Source organism: Arachis ipaensis, chromosome B04, assembly GCF_000816755.2.
Source record: "Arachis ipaensis cultivar K30076 chromosome B04, Araip1.1, whole genome shotgun sequence".
Taxonomy (NCBI): Eukaryota; Viridiplantae; Streptophyta; class Magnoliopsida; order Fabales; family Fabaceae; genus Arachis; species Arachis ipaensis.
This window is the reverse complement of record NC_029788.2, coordinates 129,372,692-129,390,271: the sequence shown is the minus strand read 5'-3', so window position 1 is coordinate 129,390,271 and position 17,580 is coordinate 129,372,692. Positions and strand designations below refer to the sequence as shown.

Here is a 17,580-nt window from a genome sequence, read left to right as displayed (position 1 = left end):
TTACTATGCAAATCAATTTTCACCTAATTCGAATCAACTAGATTCGAACCTCTCTAAAGTAAACTTCTCCTAGTAATTCGAATTAACTAAATTCGAAATAGGTAAGTTTAATTCGAAACGTATTGTTTCGAATTACATGATTTTTTGCATCCATATAATTCGAATCATATCAATTCGAATTACGTTAATTTGTTGCATGGAGATAATTCGAATTATATCACTTCGAATTACATGAGAGTATAATTCGAATCTTATTGATTCGAATTATATAATAATTCGTCCTGGTGGATTCAGGTATGGATTTTTGGTTTGGCTGATTTGGTTTGGCTGATTTGGGTAATTTGGAGCTCTCCTTGGCTTATTTGGGTTTTTTACCCTAAAGATTAATTCTTAAAAAATAAGAGCAAAAAAAAAGATTGTTTAGGGTTTTTTTCTCAAAAAATAAGCGTTGTTTTTTCAGTAGCCAATTCAAAACTGACTCTTCCCTTTCCTTCGTCCTCCGTTTTCAACGCAATTTCAAATCCCGGGGCTGAGTGAATTGCTATATGAATTGCGAAAAGCGCAGCATTTCATTTCAATTTTCAAGCATTAATAAGAAGAAGAAGCAGAAGCACAGGAACAAACCAAAACAGCAATCAACCATGAAGAAGAAGAAGAAGCAACAGCAGAATGAGAATCACAAGAGCAAGAGCATTGACGACACTCTCCCTCTTGAGCTGATTCACAGAATCTTACTGAGGGTTCCGCTCATACATCTCGCTCGCCTCAAGTGTGTTTCGAAGCTTTGGCACTCTCTCATTTCCGATCCCGACTTTGCGGAATCGCATCGTCGACTCTCTGCCGCACCCACCCATGTATGCCTCCTCATAAACGATTACTCCAAGGCTTGCTCCGTAGACATTGACGCAATATTTCACGGCTACAAGCATGCTGCTGTAAAAGAGGTATCTCTCCCTTTCAAGGTGAACACACGTTATGATTTTGAAGTTATGTGCTCCTGCAGAGGCTTTGTTCTCTTACACCGAGCCCCGCATTTTTTGGTCGTATGGAATCCAGTGACTGGATCCAGCAAAAGAGTATCCTACTCTCACATTGTTTCTCGTAGTAATTCCGTTTATCGGTGTTTGTATGGATTTGGTTACGATGCTTCACAGGATGACTACTTAGTTGTTGTAGGTTCTCAGGATAAGAATGGCCAAGACCACTTTGATTGCTTGTCTTTGAGAACCAATTCATGGATTAATCTTGATTTTGCACTCTCCAAACCCTTGGGTGGGGGGAAATGGGAATCGCGTGGGTTCTTCTTGAATGGCGCCATTCATTGGTCGTCTTGCACTCTTGGAGTTAAAGATTACAGTATTCTTATATTTGATTTAAAGGAAAAGAGTTTCTCAACCATATCTATGCCTGAACAAGTAATGTGTTATCTCGAACCCACTCGTCTCGCCCTACTAGGAGGGTGCCTAGCCTTGTATTCATATGAATACCGTAAAACTAACATATGGGTGATGAAACAATACAAAGTGCATTCATCTTGGACTTTCTATCAGATTTCTCGTGGAGAGTGTGTGCCTATATGCTTATCCAATGGTAGTGACATTGTTGCACTAGATCTTCCCCCAATATCTACATATACCAACTTTAGTTTTGTCAAATATAATGCCAGAGGAAAGCTCCTCCAAATCGATTATTTTGATTATCTTCATCTCCCACATTTTAAACGTAACGGCACAAGCTACACTGTATACACAGAGTCTCGTGCCACTCCCTAGTGACATTAAGGATAAGGATAGGGATAAAGGACAAGAAGAAGAAAAATGGTATGTAACTATTCTCCTATGCATTGCACTAGTTATTCCTCGTAGTTTTCCTTGCTTTGTGATTAATTAAAAATACCAAGCAAGATGCATTATGCATCAAGTTGCAATCAGATGCAGGGTTTGGCTATTGTTAGAATTTGTCAATGCTTAGGGAAGCATTGTCACTGTCTTGCTTCCTAAAGCCTATTCTTGTGGTGAGGGGTCTTAAGTTATTTCTTTTTTCATGTCTAATGCGGTGGTTATCTTTTCTGTAGGCCATCAGAATCAGAAGGATGTCAAACAGAAGGGGGATGTCAAACAAGGAAAGAGAACTAGGAGCAAATGACTGGACATCAGAGACACTTGATTCTGTTGTAAATAAAGTGTAGGATTGGCAAGTTCAGCTGGAAGAAGCTTCTAAAGAATTTTGTTTTATTTTGCTTTTGCTTTAAAGTATGATTTCCCTTCCATATGAATGTGAAAAACTAGAACATTTGAAGGTGTAAATAGAGTTTCCTTTAGTTAAATGCAATCTCTTATATTATCTGCTTTATCTTTATTCAATGTTGCCTTGGTTGAGTTATCATGTCTACACAGAATATCACACATCTTAATGAGATTTAATTTGGCAATTCAGTTTGGTCTTTAGTAGTAAGTATTTCAGTATTTTGTTTGTTGGGATTACAGTTGGGATATTTGTGTTTGTCACCTGAATTCTTCACTGTTCATAGAGCATGTGCTCCCAGGTCTTTCTTTCATGGTAGGTTAATTGAACCACGTTAAATTTTCTATTTTCACCTTATCTTTTGTTCTATCTGGTAATGAAACCTTGTAGCATCTTGATATAATTGCTATAGTGGTGTAAATTTTACATTTATATGTATGGCTTTCAACTTTATTTTATTAAGGTACTTCTTAGTTTATTTAATTTCTGATGCTCTCGAGTTTTATTTAATATTGCAGTACTTTTAATGTAAATCACTGTACAATTGCAATTATAAATTATGAATTCTCAAACGAAAGTGGATAATTCATTGAACTAAGACCTGATTAAACTTATTCTAAGCACAGCTTTAGTTTGCTTTGATTTCTGGGACATTGATCGTTGAAACAAAATGCAGGTTAACGTTGCAAAGCAAAAGTTAATAACCTGTACTAGCAATAAGTTCCTCGTATTCTTTCTTTTCTTAAACTATTTGATATGTTACATATTGATCGATAGATCACCACAAATCAAGTGCAACAGGATATGCCTCATTTAGTGCAAACCTATGTTAGATCTATAAGTACTGTGTTTTTAGAGCGAGAATAAAGAACAGAAAACAGAGTAGCCATAAAACTATTGATTAGGTGAGTGAAGCTGTTGAAGACTAATGATTGGAGTAAAAAAAGATCCAGCACTATCTGGGTAGTGATTCATGATTATTATATCGCTGTCGACAATAACAAGGGGTAGTGGATGATAAGGTATAGCGAGCAGCATTCCTTATAATATCAGCTTGTTGCTGCAACGAGAGAGCATGCTCAAGCAATACCTCTACTTCTCCCATTGTTGGTCGCTCATCTGCTTCGTACTCCAAGCAACTTTGTATGACACTAGTGAATACTTGCCAACATTCTGGCGCAATCTTTCCTTTCAGAATTGGATCTAGTGTCTCCTCAAGAATGTGCTCTTCATGTTGAATTAAGTAGTTCAACACATTATGGCCTACCATGTGTAGTAGAACCAAACCAAAGGAGTAAACATCACATTTATCAGTAACAATACCGTGTATAGCATACTCCGGAGCCATCAATGCAGATGTACCTACAATCTTATCTACTTTGATTTGCTTTGGCTTCAATGTAGAGAGCCCTCCCTGCAATGATATCACAAAATTGGCAAGTTTGGGCATCATATTCCTATCCAAAAGAATATTAATTGGATTTATGTCACGATGAAAAACTGCACGCTTAACTCCAGAGTGAAGGTAGTGTAGAGCACGTGCTACTCCGATGCAGATGTCTAGTCTTTTCTTCCACGACAGTGGTTCTTTGTCCTTGTTACTCAAGTAATCATGGAGTGATCCATTGTCTGTATACTCGTACACAGCAATCTTTTCCTTTCCATGGTGGCAGAAGCCTATAAGAGATATTATATTTGGGTGATGAAGCTGACATAGCATCTCGACTTCCTTCTTGAATTCAAGGGGAACAGTCATCACCTTCAATGCCACCGTATAATCAGTTGCAGCAGCACCATTATTATTATTATTATGGTTGAGACAACCTTTATAAACCTTAGTAAGGGCTCTTTCTCCAATTATTAGTTTCTGGTCAAAGTTGTTGGTTGACTTTCTAAGATCATGAAAGGAAAAGGGATGGCATAGCTCTTCTATTACTGTTGGATATTGTTTCTTAGATGAACAACTTGCATTCCCCTTCTTCCAATCACCAAAGCATAAACATTTCAGAACCATTATGACAATTTGAGACACTGTCAATCATGTACAGATAGATTAGACTAATGATTATTTCTGTTCTATTGGCCAATACACACATGTAAATTTTCTAAAATCTAATATAGATTCTGCTTTGTGAAATCAGTTATGGAATAACAAGGGAATATATAGAAAAGGTTTCAAAGTACCCTAGAGATGGATAAGTACGAAGACCTGAAGGCTGAAGATCAACTTGGAGACAAAAGCATTAGTTTCGTTGAGTTCTGCAAGGAGTAAAAAGTTGCCAAAGCCCAATTAGGATAGTTTTATTAGTAATTAATCTACTATAAATAGATATAGTAAGAATGTAAATGGTAATGAATGATTTTAGTGATTGGTTCCTTCCTCTTTGGCCTTAATTTAATTTGGATTCTCTCTATTCTTTCTTCTCTCTATTGGCCCCCATAATTGGGAAATTTCTTATTCTATCTCTATCAAATTCTTCCTCCTTACAGATTCCACAAACACCTTGTTTTGTATTCTATTATTCATCTTTCAAATAAAGTATTAACAAATCGTTGATCATTAAAGTGGTACCTACTAGCTAGAACATTACTATTATCTTTTACCTTCATTAATAAAGCATAAGGAAGAGGGGATGAAAGAACTATTTTTTCAGCTTAAAATTGATTAATGGTTAAAAATTCAACATAAATGAACTTAAGTTGATGAATAAATAACTTGTGGAAATGGAAAAGAACCTGAGATGGAAGAAATGAAGCTTCATATAGCTCCAGCCTTGATTGTTGCAGTCCAAGAATGCAGTGGCTCATCCAACGCATGGTTTGTGTTTCTTTCATATCTAGGCGTTTACTGAGTCAACACCTTGTTTAAAGGTTGGATCTTTTTTCTTTTGCCTCTATGTATGTTTGCCTTTTATAATCAAGTGGAAATAAAAATAATCACTTAACTATTATTCTTTCTCACCTATCCATAACATTTACTAATTCAGACAAATAAAAATTTAAACATCCAAAAAGTTTTCTTAAATCCTGAAATATCAACAATGAGGCAGCAAATGGATGTAACTAGAGGCTTTCCAAAGCTGAATGTGTATGAGAATGAGAACAAAAACATCATCATTTTTTTGTAGTCTCCATGAAAAGACTAGACATCTGCATCATGGTTCCGGGCATGCATCTTCATCCTCTTGTAGTGCTAGTGCTTGCTCAAGTTCAACTTGTACTTCACCCATATCTGGTCTTTCGTTTGCATCTTTACTTAAGCATCTTTTTGTGATATCTATGAATACTCCCAAACATTCTGGTGCAATCTTTCCCAATAACACTGGATCAATAATCTCATCAACCGAAATCCTCTCCAAAAAGCTAGGTATATCCACATATGGAGTCATTAAATACAATGGCTCTTCTAAAAACAAATCTGAGTCGGCCATCATGTACATCTTCTCAAAGAAGCTCTGCTTGTAGCTAGTGGATAAAACTACCATTAAAACTATCCCAAAGGAATAAACATCACATTTATCTGTGAAGGTTTTGGTTAGGACATACTCAGGTGCCATGAAACCAGGTGTACCTAGCAAATAATAAGCAATAGTTTTAGTCAAGTGTTAAACTATTTTGAAGACATCTTTGTAAGAACAAAAGATTTAAGATAATTACCGATCATCATGTCCACTTTTATAGGCTTTGCCTTTGACCTTAATAGTGGACCTTGTAAGGAAAATCCAAGATGTGAGAGTTTTGGTACCATGTTGTTATCCAAAAGAATATTTTGAGGTTTGATATCACAGTGAAAGATAGGGCGCTTGGCTCCTGTGTGAAGGTAGTGTAGCCCACGCGCTGCTCCAATGCATATTTCTAGCCTTTTCTTCCATGAAAGTGGCTCGATATTCTTGGGACAAATTTTTTTTGAAATTTCTTCAGTACCATTACCTCCACTCCTCCGTTTGAAACCTATCACAGACTTTCTGGCAAGTTGTTTCAGGTTTGGCTTTTTATTCTCCTTTTTAAGCTTGGATATGACGTTGTTATTGTGTTGGACATTATTTATAGGATATGATATCTCCAATAAAGCATTAGAAGAAGAATTAGTATCAGTAGCTGTACCTGTGTTTTCTGATTCACCCTCATTTTCTTCCCTAGAACTCGAATTGGCAGCAATTTTTTCATTATTCTGTTTTTTCTGATCATCTTGTACACTCATTTTTGAGAAACTATCAAAAAGCCAAGCAGGTGAAGATTTTTTCTTCGATTGAGCTGGAATAGAACCATCCCGAGGTTAGTTAGGATTGAAGGAAGCTCTCTTTTCAGTTAGACGCCTACCGACTTGATCTGTCTTAAGCCATTCACTAACTTTATCTTCCTTGATATTGTTTTGGGCAGAATCATCAATAAAACATTGGCAGTTCTTAGATTCATGCCCCAATTTTGCACAATAAGTACAGAACACACCTATACATTCATAGCGTACTCCAATTTTCAGCATTTTCTGATTAGGATCAAGCAGTTTCAGTGTATCCCTCACTCTTTTATCACCGTTCAGTTCCACTTTAGCCTTCACTATGCGTGTATCTTTGCCTCTAACTTCAAATAGAGCAACATCTTCAATTTGACCAAGTTTGCCACCCAATTTTCGTCCAACCTCAAGTGTTTTGTATTATTCATGCAATCCCCAAAATTGTGCCCATACAGGAAAAGAAGAGATGTGGTTATCCTCCATGTTTATTGACTGCTTTCATCTGCGAACATGAATAACAAAACTCTTGAATAACCAGGGTGAACCTCTCTCAATTCGAGTCACATCAGAGTCATTCTCAAAGAAAAATTGAAACTGGTTCCTGGATTTTTCGACTACTCTGAATCCTTCTGGTTTATTCCATATTACATAGAGAGCTCTTCCATGATACTTACGGAAAAGATTCGATCTGAGAAAATTCTTCCAGACAGGCTCCGTGTACAGGCTTGAATTTCTTCAGAAACATCTTCATAAGCAAAAACGATCAAGTCATCCTCCTGATCACTATCAATTATATGAGGGTTTTGTGTCTCTGATTTGTTGCTCATGGTGTAGAGAAAAACAGAATTGGTATTTAATAATTTCAGAGAGAAATAAGATATATGGAATGGGTGAATTAGAAAACGAAATAAATTAAAAGAGGAATGAATTGGGAGAGAAAACGAAAATTAGGGAACTAAGTGGAAAAGAAATTAAGAGAAGAAAGTAGAAGAATGGAATTAATATATCCATTTGAGCTATTACTCATGAGCTTTTCTTTGCTTCTTTACTCACACTAATTAAGTACAAAATAATTTATTTGTAATAATTCTATTGATAAAATCAAATAAAATCAAATTTGTTCCAATTAAATAAGAATGAAATTTTCATGTTTATTTTTAAATATAATTAAAAATGATGAACATGATATTTCATAACATTAATTAAGCACATATATGAAAGTGGTGATACCTTTCACTAATGAAGACGAGAAGGTGCTTCAGCTGGAAGGTGGTGATACCTTTCACCGATGAAAATGAGACGGGGTTCCTGTTTCGTTTGAAATTCACTAATGTAGTGTGAATATTACGTAAAAAAAGAATAACAAATCATATTTGTTATGTGAAGTTACGTAAAAGAAGCAAAGTCCTAATAACTAACTATGAAGTGGGAGAGAAGTTAGGAAAATTTTTGTTTTTAATATTTAAATTAAATTTATTTATAGATATGTATCTAAAAAATAGGAATATGTTTCAATAAAAAAATAATTAAATATTGTTAAAGACTGATTAGTGTTGTACAAGTAGTATTTTCCTATTAAAAAAGGTGTGTTCTTCTGTGAGAGGTTAAAGAAGAAATTTTTCACCATGTAGTTATACATAAAGATCAAAGATAAAAATTACTAAAGAGAAGAATTTAACAGTCAACAATTTTAATTTATATTGGTTAATATTTTTAGTCAATAGTTTAATATAGATACAAATTGATATATATTATTGATTAAATTTGTTGAGCTTAGTAAATAATAACAAAAATTGATAATGACAAATATATTGATGAATGATGATTGAGTTAAAAGTCTAAATAGGGTTTAATGAAGTTGTTTAGTGTTACAGGCCACATATCATTAATCAGCCCAATAAAAAAACCAAACATATGAACCATAGCTTCTTGGACCAAAGCTGCCAAATGGAATTGAATTCATAACCCAACCCATTGCCATTCAAGCAAAAGGAAAGCAACCCTTACCTTTAGTCTGAAGTTCATTTCGAATCCCGCTTTTTGTGCGTAACAATTCATTGGTTAGCAACAAATTCTTAAATGAAACTCAGATTCGTGATAAATTAGTCTTTAATCTATCAAATTGAAAATATCATGGAAAACCAAAAAACAAAAAAGAGTTCAGTTTTTTCTTACCAAGAGCCAAAGAAAAAGAAAGAAAAATTAATTAAGAAGGCTATGTCAAATCAATATTAACATTCAACACAAACAAGCTAAGTTAAATTAAAAGTTAAAAGTAATTTGTTTTCATTTTACATGCAAGTTAATTGCTTGATGTTTTTTCCTTTTCTCTGCACCATCGTTTCGAGCAATATAAAAAAAATGGTGGCTACTTCAATCTGTTATGAATTAATGGTCAAAATTATTTTTTGGAGCCAAAATACAAGATTAAGGATTTGAATTTGGCAAATTAATTGAGAAATCTAAGATCTATGAAGCTGCCGCTGCTCGTCCTTCACTGCATTGCTTATTTCTGAATTTAAATCCCTGATTTTGGAGCTGATTGAAAAAAAAAAAGATAAGATCTCAGCTGGTTCAAGATTTAAGGAATTGACTTGTGAAGCAAATCCTAGCTGAAGAAACAGAGCTCATACAAAAAGAAAAATAATCTTCATTTTTACTCATGGAGAGAGAACCAGAATTTTGAGATTCATTGAGAGCTTTCTTGTAAGAGTTTAATATTTTGGATAGTGTTTCTACATCAAAGTAACATTCTGTCAAAATGGAGAGCTTCATCAAAGAGTGCTAAATCCAGTTCATCTTATAGTGTCAAAGCTGTTAAACATCATTTCCTTTATGGTTTATCTTTGAGTATTCTGTTTGTATGTTGTATATTTCTTTGTTTATATTCAGTGATAAAAAGTATACAAATGAGATATTAAGAAAAAACCATTGAGAGAAAAGGTAAAGAGAGAAACTTAAAGAGAAACGCCAAGATTTATTTCAGATCTCTTTTGATTATATTTCTGTTTTGTTTCTGATGTCTAAGTTGTATCTCTTGTTAAGTTGAATAAGCATTTAGTGTATTGAGAGTTTAAAAAGTTGCCTAGCCAAGTCAAGTTTAGGTTGAAATTTATTTGTCTTAGATAGGATTATGTTGAATTCTAGGAAATTGGTGTATATAATATTTAAAATGATAATGAAAATTACACTGCTGTTGTGGTGGAGACTGGATGTAGATTGTATTATATGAAGCAACTGAACCAGGATACATGGCTGTGTCATCTTCTTCTTCCTTGCTCTGATTTTGTTTCACACGATTTATGAGACAAAATAAAATTTTTTCCTACATAATTCATCTCGCAGATAGAACAGAAGTTAAGTTTCATTTTCTGGTTTGAGGTATAATTAATTAAGTTTAAAAGAATATTATAGATTCAACTCCTCTTCTTTAGGCTATCAAGAATTTTCAAAATTTTATGTGTGTAAATTTATGTATACAAATTTTGATAAATATAGATACAAATTATATATTTTATGTGTATACCTTTTGTAAATATGAATGTAAAATATTACGTGGGTTCTAAAATGATAACATATTGTACACACGTATTTCTCGTTTAACAGCCAGCAAAGAAGGAAAGAAAAACAAGAATTGTAAAAAAGCACATGAAATTCAGCTGAACCTCTAGCATAAGCCTCCTTCCATTGGAGCGTAAGAGGTTAGATCACCATTATTTATACTACCTGAAAATCTGAATATATCGGAGAAATGAGTAGTGGATAACAAAGTAAAGGGAGCAGCAGCATTGATGTTTGTAATATCATCAGCTTGTTGCTGCAATGAGAGAGCATGCTCAAGCAATATCTCTACTTCGCCCATTGTTGGTCGCTCGTCTGCTTCATAATCCAGGCAACTCTGTATGACACTAGCAAATACTTGCCAACAATCTGGTGCAACCTTTCCATTCAGAATTGGATCCATTGTCTCCTCAAGAGCGTGTTCTTCATGTTGAATTAAGTAATGCAACACATTATGGCCTACCAAGTGTAGTAGAACCATACCAAAGGAGTAAACATCACATTTATCAGAGAGCGATCCCTGCAATGAAAACCCGAAATCTGAGAGTTTGGGGACCATATTCCTATCCAATAGAATGTTTTGTGGTTTTATATCACAGTGAACGATACAACGCTTGGCTCCAGCATGAAGGTAGTGAAGAGCACGTGCTACTCCGATGCAGATCTCTAGTCTCTTCTTCCATGACAGTGGTTCTTTGTTCTTATTACTCAAGTAATCATGGAGTGATCCATTCGCCATGTACTCGTACACAACAATCATATTCTCTTGTTGGTAGCAGAATCCCATCAGAGATATTATGTTAGGGTGACGAAGCTGACATAGCATCTCAATTTCCGTCTTGAACTCACGGGGAGTTTGAATGGAGTTCTGACACTTGTTCACCTTCAATGCGATCGAATAATCAGTTACATCGCCATTATTATGTTTGAGACAACCTTTGTACACCTTTCCAAAGCCTCCTTCTCCGATTTTAAGTTTCTCGTCAAAGTCGTTGGTTGACTTTCTAAGAGCTTCAAATGAAAAATGATGGCATAGTTCTTCTATTACGGTTGGGTATTTTTTCTCCTTCTTTGAATCACCAAAGCGTAAACATCTGAGAAACATTTTCCAATATAAGACGACACTGTCAGATAGATGAGACTTCAAAGATTATTTCTATTATGATCTATTGGGACACATCATACATGTAAATTTTCTAAATTTAGTATAGAACAATTTCTGCTTTGTAAAAGCATGATATATGCAGATTCTTATCAAATAATAATTTAATTTGTATATAGAAAGGTTTCCAAAATACTTTAGAGATAGGGTAGTGAAGTACCTGAAAACGACTTTAGAACATGGGAATGGAAATGGAATCCATTTGCCGGCCGCCGGCCTTCTGAATTTACCTGGAGATGCATACTTTCTTTTATTTACATTTTAGGGTCTTTTCTGTTGCTATCAAACACTCATCCTCATGGTTATAGAATTAAAATGACAATAACCATATGTAGTAGTTTATTCCAAAAATAAATAACTAAAAGAAACATAAACAGGCCAGCTTAACCTAACACAAGTGTCAACGCGCAAGTTAAGCGGAGAAAATTAGGGGGACAAAAGGTATTTTTTGAAGCAGCTGCTGCCATTGGAAGCAAAATTAGATGCTTGCAATCTGAATGTTTTAAAGGGGCTGAAACATTATATTACCTAGACTTTGCGCCATAAGCTGAAGAAACTAAATTACATAGTATTATTTTATATAATAATAATTAGTGTGATTTTTCAAGAGGATCCATCTTCCCCAGTCCTCTCTAAGAGTCTCTATTACTAAGGGGAAAAAAAACTCACTTTCTTTTAAGAATAATAGAATCTGAATTCTTCTATTTAATATAATCTATCACTAAAATAATATCCTTGTTGATTAAGGTAATCATTAATATACCATTTTTCGTTATGAATTACCACAATAAAGCAGTAAATGGATGTAATTAGAGCCTTTCCAAAGCTGAATGTGTATGACAATGAGAACAGCAACAACATTATTCTGGAGTCTCCATGAAAAAAAAAAAGAGAGAAAAATTACAATATCCATCAATCATAATAAATTATAGTCAGCATCATGGTTCCGAGCATGCATCAGCCTCCTCTTGTAGTGCTAGTGCTTGCTCAAGTTCAACTTGTACTTCACCCATATCTGGTCTTTCGTTTGCATCTTTACTTAAGCATCTTTTTGTGATATCTATGAATACTCCCAAAGATTCTGGTGCAGTCTTTCCCAATAACACTGGATCAATAATCTCATCAACCGAAATCCTCTCCAAAAAGCTAGGTATATCCACATATGGAGTCATTAAATACAATGGCTCTTCTAAAAACAAATCTGAGTCGGCCATCATGTACATCTTCTCAAAGAAGCTCTGCTTGTAGCTAGTGGATAAAACTACCATTAAAACTATCCCAAAGGAATAAACATCACATTTATCTGTGAAGGTTTTGGTTAGGACATACTCAGGTGCCATGAAACCAGGTGTACCTAGCAAATAATAAGCAATAGTTTTAGTCAAGTGCTAAACTATTTTGAAGACATCTTTGTGAGAACAAAAGATTTAAGATAATTACCAATCATCATGTCCACTTTTATAGGCTTTGCCTTTGACCTTAATAGTGGACCTTGTAAGGAAAATCCAAGATGTGAGAGTTTTGGTACCATGTTGTTATCCAAAAGAATATTTTGAGGTTTGATATCGCAGTGAAAGATAGGGCGCTTGGCTCCTGTGTGAAGGTAGTGTAGCCCACGAGCTGCTCCAATGCATATTTCTAGCCTTTTCTTCCATGAAAGTGGCTCGATATCCTTGGAACGCAAGCAATCATAGAGAGAGCCATTGGACATGTGTTCATACACAAGAATCTTCTCTTCTTTGTGGTCACAGAATCCTATAAGAGAGTCCAAATTAGGATGAGAGAGCTGGCAGTGGAACTCAATTTCCTTCCTGAACTTCCATTGGTCAGATTTACTTTTCAACCTCTTCAATGTCACTGCATAATCAGTCACACCATTATGTTTGAGACAACCTTTGTATACTGTGTTAAATACTGATCTTCTAGTTACTTGGTTTTCATCGAAGTTGTTGGTTGATTTCCTAAGATCAGCAAGAGAAAATTGAGGGCATAGCTCTTCAATCACTGTTAGATAACATTTATTAGATGAACTTGCATCCTCTGAATGGCAGAAGCTCAAATATTTGCCAAGCATTATCCCCAGATAATTTTTCTGTCTCTTGGAATATGCAGATGAATTTCCTATATATAGTTAGCCATTATCATAAAGGAAATAAAATTGAATTTAGTTTCATTGAAATTCCAAAAACACCTTGCTCTGTGTTCTATTATTCATCTTTTACATAAAGTATTATCAAATCATTGATCAATGATCCTTAAAGTGGTACCTAGAACATTATTATTATCTTTTACCTTCATTAATAAAGCATAAGAGAAAGGGGATGAAGGAACTTCTTTTTAGGCTCAGAATTGATTAATGGTTAAAAAGATTCAACATAAATGAACTTCATTCAATGAACAAATAACTTGTGAAAATGGAAAAGAACCTGAAGGTGGTGGCAGAAATAAAGCTTCATACAGCTCCTACCTTGATTGCTGCGGATAAATTTACCATGGCCGGTGTTATCTTTCAGATCTAGGCGTTTACTAAGTCTATAACTTTGACCACAAGAATAAAAATATTTAAATGATATTGATTTTTTTGCTTAAAATCCTCACCTCTTTTACTGTATTGGATTAATACTTAATAATTAAATTAGTCTCTGAAAGATAAGGCATTTTTTATATGTGAAATGTTAAGTAATTGCTTACTTGATATATAACATATTCAATTGGATGTTGACTAAATATGTTTACGAAAATCTATCCATTTTATTCCTAGATCATATTGGGAATAAGATTTTTATACAACAACAACAAAGTCTTGTCCCACTAAGTGGGGTCGGCTACATGAATCAAACGACACCATTGTGCTCTGTCATGTATCATGTCAACAGATAGACCGTTTACATGTAGATCTCGTTTGACCACCTCATGGATGGTCTTCTTAGGTCTTCCTCTGCCTTTCGCCCTTTGTCCATCTTCCATCTCATCCACCCTGGATGTTCTATCGGTCTTCTTCTCACATGTCCAAACCACCTGAGACGCGATTCAACCATCTTTTCCACAATGGGTGCTACTCCAACTCTCTCCCTTATATCTTCATTCCTTATTTTATCCAATCGCGTATGACCACTCATCCATCTCAACATCTTCATCTCTGCCACACTCAGCTTATGTTCGTGCCCCCTTTAGCCGCCCAACACTCCGTACCATACAGTATAGCCGGTCTTATAGCGGTGCGATAGAATTTACCTTTAAGTTTTAAAGGCACTTTTTTGTCGCATATAAAACCAGATGCACTCCGCCATTTTGACCAACCTGCTTGGATCCTATGATTTATATCCTGTTCAATCTCTCCATTATCCTGTATGATGCACCCAAGATACTTAAAACTTTTAATTTTTCGTAGGATGTTTTCTCCAATCTTCACCTCTATATTGGGGTTTTCCCTTCTCAGACTGAACTTAAATTCCATATATTCCATTTTGCTATGGCTTATGCGCAGACCATACACTTTTAGAGCTTCTCTCCATAACTCCAACTTCTTATTTAGGTCTTCCCTTGACTCTCCCATAAGGACGATATCATCGGCAAAAAGCATGCACCATGGCACAGGCTCTTGGATATGCTCTGTGAGTACTTCTAAGACTAATGTGAAAAGGTATGGACTTAAGGATGATCCCTGGTGTAATCCTATACCAATAGGGAATTCCTCTGTCACACCACCTTGAGTCTTCACACTAGTTGTGACCCCATCGTACATGTCTTTAATTGCCCGAATATATGCGATCCTTACTCTCTTTTTTTCTAAAACCTTCCATAAGACCTCCCTTGGTACCCTATCATACGCTTTTTCCAAATCAATAAACACCATATGTAGATCCCTTTTATTACTACGATACCTCTCCATCATCCTTCTTAATAGGTATATTGCTTCAGTGGTAGATCAATTAACGTTTTACAACATCAATCTTTGAAGAAAATTATTAATGGGGTGATCGGAGGACAAATATGATTAATTCGTAATTTTTGAAGGTCCAATTTGATTAAAAAAATCTTTTAGAGATAAATTTAAAGAAGATCTTCTAGGAAATAATTTGACAATTAACCCTTATTATATTCTTAATTTCTTTCTAAATAAAGAAAATTTTGATTTTTCTTTTTCAGTTTGGTATTTTCAAAAATAAAGATATATTTAAGATTTAAATCTCTTAAAAATTAGAAAATAATTAAAAAGATAGTTTAATACTTGCCATAATTTTTCTTTTACCTCTGTATATTTACATTTCGTGTTTATTGTTCTTTCAAACAAAACAAAATGGATGTCGAAAACGTTTTTCTTAAATCCTGAAATATCAAAGAAGGGTGTTCTTCTGTGAGAGGTGAAAGAAGAAATTTTTTACCATGTAATTATACATAAATGTTGGTGGGTCCCCAACCTCAAGTGGGGCCCACACATTAAAACAAAAAAAATAATAAATAAATAAATAAATAAATAAAAGTGGCTTTAAGCCACGGAGGAAGGGAGAGAGAGATTTTTTTGAAGGCTTCATTCATTTGAATGAAAGGAAAAGAACAGCAAGGGTTTCGGCGTTGGAGAAGGAAAAATTTGGGAGAAAAGGGCAAGCCAACTTTGATCATATTGACTTGGTAAACTTGCTCTATTTCTTATGAAATTTTAGTATGTTATTCTTAGTGTAGAGATGAACATTAGGATATAACTTATTTGTTGTATTGCCTTCTCTTTTGCCTGATTTGAGATACCCACTTTGTGGAGGGTTTATGTTGATTCCACCAGTTTTGGTGATGTATTTTGTTGATTGTTGAGATGCCCTAGTGTCACTAAGAAGACTGTTTGTGTACCCATTATTTTGATAGTGGAAGTTTTTTCTGGACTAGGTCCCGTGGGTTTTTTGTCCCTCTTTTGGGGGTTTTCCCACGTTAAAATTCAGGTGTTTGATTATTTAATTTCTGCCATTATATTTGCTGCTTGGAGTATCTTTGGTGTTGCCTATTTAATTGCACAGGTTGTGGGAAAATTATTTCTGGTGCTTCCGCTGTTAAACAGGTTATTGTTTTTGAACCTGTGTTGAGATTTTCCCAACAAAGTGATATCCAGAGCTTAGGTTGTTTATCTCTGTGCTGATTAAATGGAGGAAAATACTCATGGATCAAATATGGTCAAACTGAATTCCCAAAATTATTCAATTTGGAAGACCCTCATGGAAGATATGCTGTATAGTAAGGACTTGTATGATCCTATGGAGGGAGATAAATCCAAAGGTACTAAATCCGATGCTGAATGGAAGAAGCTGAATCGGAAGGCAGTTGCTTTGATTAGACAATGGCTTGATCTTAGTGTGTATCCACATGTTGACACCGAAACGAATGCTGAGAAGATGTGGAAGAAATTGAAGGAGTTATATGAGAGGAAGAATGTGCAAAACAAAGCATTCTTGATTAGGAAGCTTGTCAATATGAAGTATGTTGAAGGTAAATCAATGCCGGAGCACTTGAGTATTTTTCAAGAGACGGTGAACCAACTGACAAATAATGAAATCACTTTGAATGATGAGTTGCAAGCCTTGTTGTTGTTGAACTCTTTGCCTGATAGTTGGGAAGTTCTAGTTGTGACACTGACTAACTCAGCTCCAAAAGGAAAGTTGACGTTAGCAATGGTTAAAGAGAGCATGTTGAATGAAGAAGCCAGAAGAAGAGAGCGAGGTTTGACTAATGCCTCCTCCCAGTCAGAAGCACTTGTTTCAGAGTCACGGGGGAGAAGTCAAAGTAGAAAACCTCACAATTCTGACAAGTCAGAGAGTCGAAGCAAGTCAAGAGGAAAGTACAAGCCAAGAAAGGAGTTCATTTGTCACCATTGTGGCAAGCCGGGGCATATCAAGAGGTATTGTAGGTTCTTGAAAAGAGAACAATCAAGGGGAAGAAATGAAGACAAAGGTAAAGATAGTGATAAAGAAACTGCTGCTATTGTTTATGAAGATGTTCTTATCACATATGATGAAAATTATGTGAATCTTGTCTGTGATGATTCCACTTGGATTATGGACTCTGGTGCCTCATGTCATGTCACTCCGAAACGTGAATTTTTCACTTCCTATACTGCTGGAAATTTTGGCAAAATTAAATTGGGAGATAAAGGAGTGTGTGATATCATTGGTATGGGTGATATGTGGCTTGAAACTAACATGAGATGCAAGTTGCAGTTGAAGAATGTTAGGCATGCACTAGATATGCGGTTCAATCTCATTTCAATGAAGGCATTGGATCAAGAAGGGTATTGCACTTCCTTTGGTAGTGAAAAATGCAAGATTACCAAAGGGGCTCTCATTGTTGCTAAAGAAGACAATAGTCTCACTACTCTCTACCAGTTGCAAGCAAA

At 35.1% G+C, this 17,580-nt stretch overlaps 5 protein-coding genes across 8 annotated transcripts; 1 reads left to right on the top strand and 4 right to left on the bottom strand.

Moving 5' to 3' along the window:
• LOC107635452 (F-box/kelch-repeat protein At3g06240-like) lies at positions 457–2,702 on the top strand. 2 transcript variants are annotated; one of them, XM_021122073.1, is made up of 2 exons: positions 457–944; positions 2,075–2,702. In XM_021122073.1, exons 1-2 carry the CDS (start codon positions 546–548, stop codon positions 2,186–2,188), a joined length of 513 nt encoding a protein of 170 aa, XP_020977732.1. In that variant the 5' UTR covers positions 457–545; the 3' UTR covers positions 2,189–2,702. The 2 variants fall into 2 exon arrangements, with proteins under 2 accessions (XP_020977732.1, XP_016194414.1); XM_016338928.2 differs by having other exon boundaries at positions 457–1,820.
• On the bottom strand, positions 2,809–5,088 carry LOC107638152 (receptor-like protein kinase ANXUR2). 2 transcript variants are annotated; one of them, XM_016341320.2, is made up of 3 exons: positions 4,981–5,088; positions 4,429–4,503; positions 2,809–4,275 (listed from the first exon to the last, which is right to left on the bottom strand). In XM_016341320.2, exon 3 carries the CDS (start codon positions 4,256–4,258, stop codon positions 3,200–3,202), a length of 1,059 nt encoding a protein of 352 aa, XP_016196806.1. In that variant the 5' UTR covers positions 4,259–4,275; positions 4,429–4,503; positions 4,981–5,088; the 3' UTR covers positions 2,809–3,199. The 2 variants fall into 2 exon arrangements, with proteins under 2 accessions (XP_016196806.1, XP_016196807.1); XM_016341321.2 differs by having other exon boundaries at positions 4,454–4,503.
• LOC107637353 (receptor-like protein kinase ANXUR2) lies at positions 5,301–6,445 on the bottom strand. Its single transcript, XM_021122646.1, has 2 exons — positions 5,902–6,445; positions 5,301–5,815 (listed from the first exon to the last, which is right to left on the bottom strand). Exons 1-2 carry the CDS (start codon positions 6,443–6,445, stop codon positions 5,400–5,402), a joined length of 960 nt encoding a protein of 319 aa, XP_020978305.1. The 3' UTR covers positions 5,301–5,399.
• On the bottom strand, positions 10,146–11,144 carry LOC107637352 (receptor-like protein kinase FERONIA). The gene has a single exon (XM_021122645.1). The coding sequence runs from the start codon at positions 11,142–11,144 to the stop codon at positions 10,146–10,148; it is 999 nt and encodes a 332-aa protein (XP_020978304.1).
• Positions 12,002–13,715, bottom strand: LOC107637351 (receptor-like protein kinase THESEUS 1). Of its 2 annotated transcripts, none has more exons than XM_021122075.1 (3): positions 13,608–13,715; positions 12,642–13,322; positions 12,002–12,555 (listed from the first exon to the last, which is right to left on the bottom strand). In XM_021122075.1, the coding sequence occupies exons 2-3, from the start codon at positions 13,273–13,275 to the stop codon at positions 12,140–12,142; spliced, it is 1,050 nt and encodes a 349-aa protein (XP_020977734.1). In that variant the 5' UTR covers positions 13,276–13,322; positions 13,608–13,715; the 3' UTR covers positions 12,002–12,139. The 2 variants fall into 2 exon arrangements, with proteins under 2 accessions (XP_020977734.1, XP_020977733.1); XM_021122074.1 differs by having other exon boundaries at positions 13,628–13,714.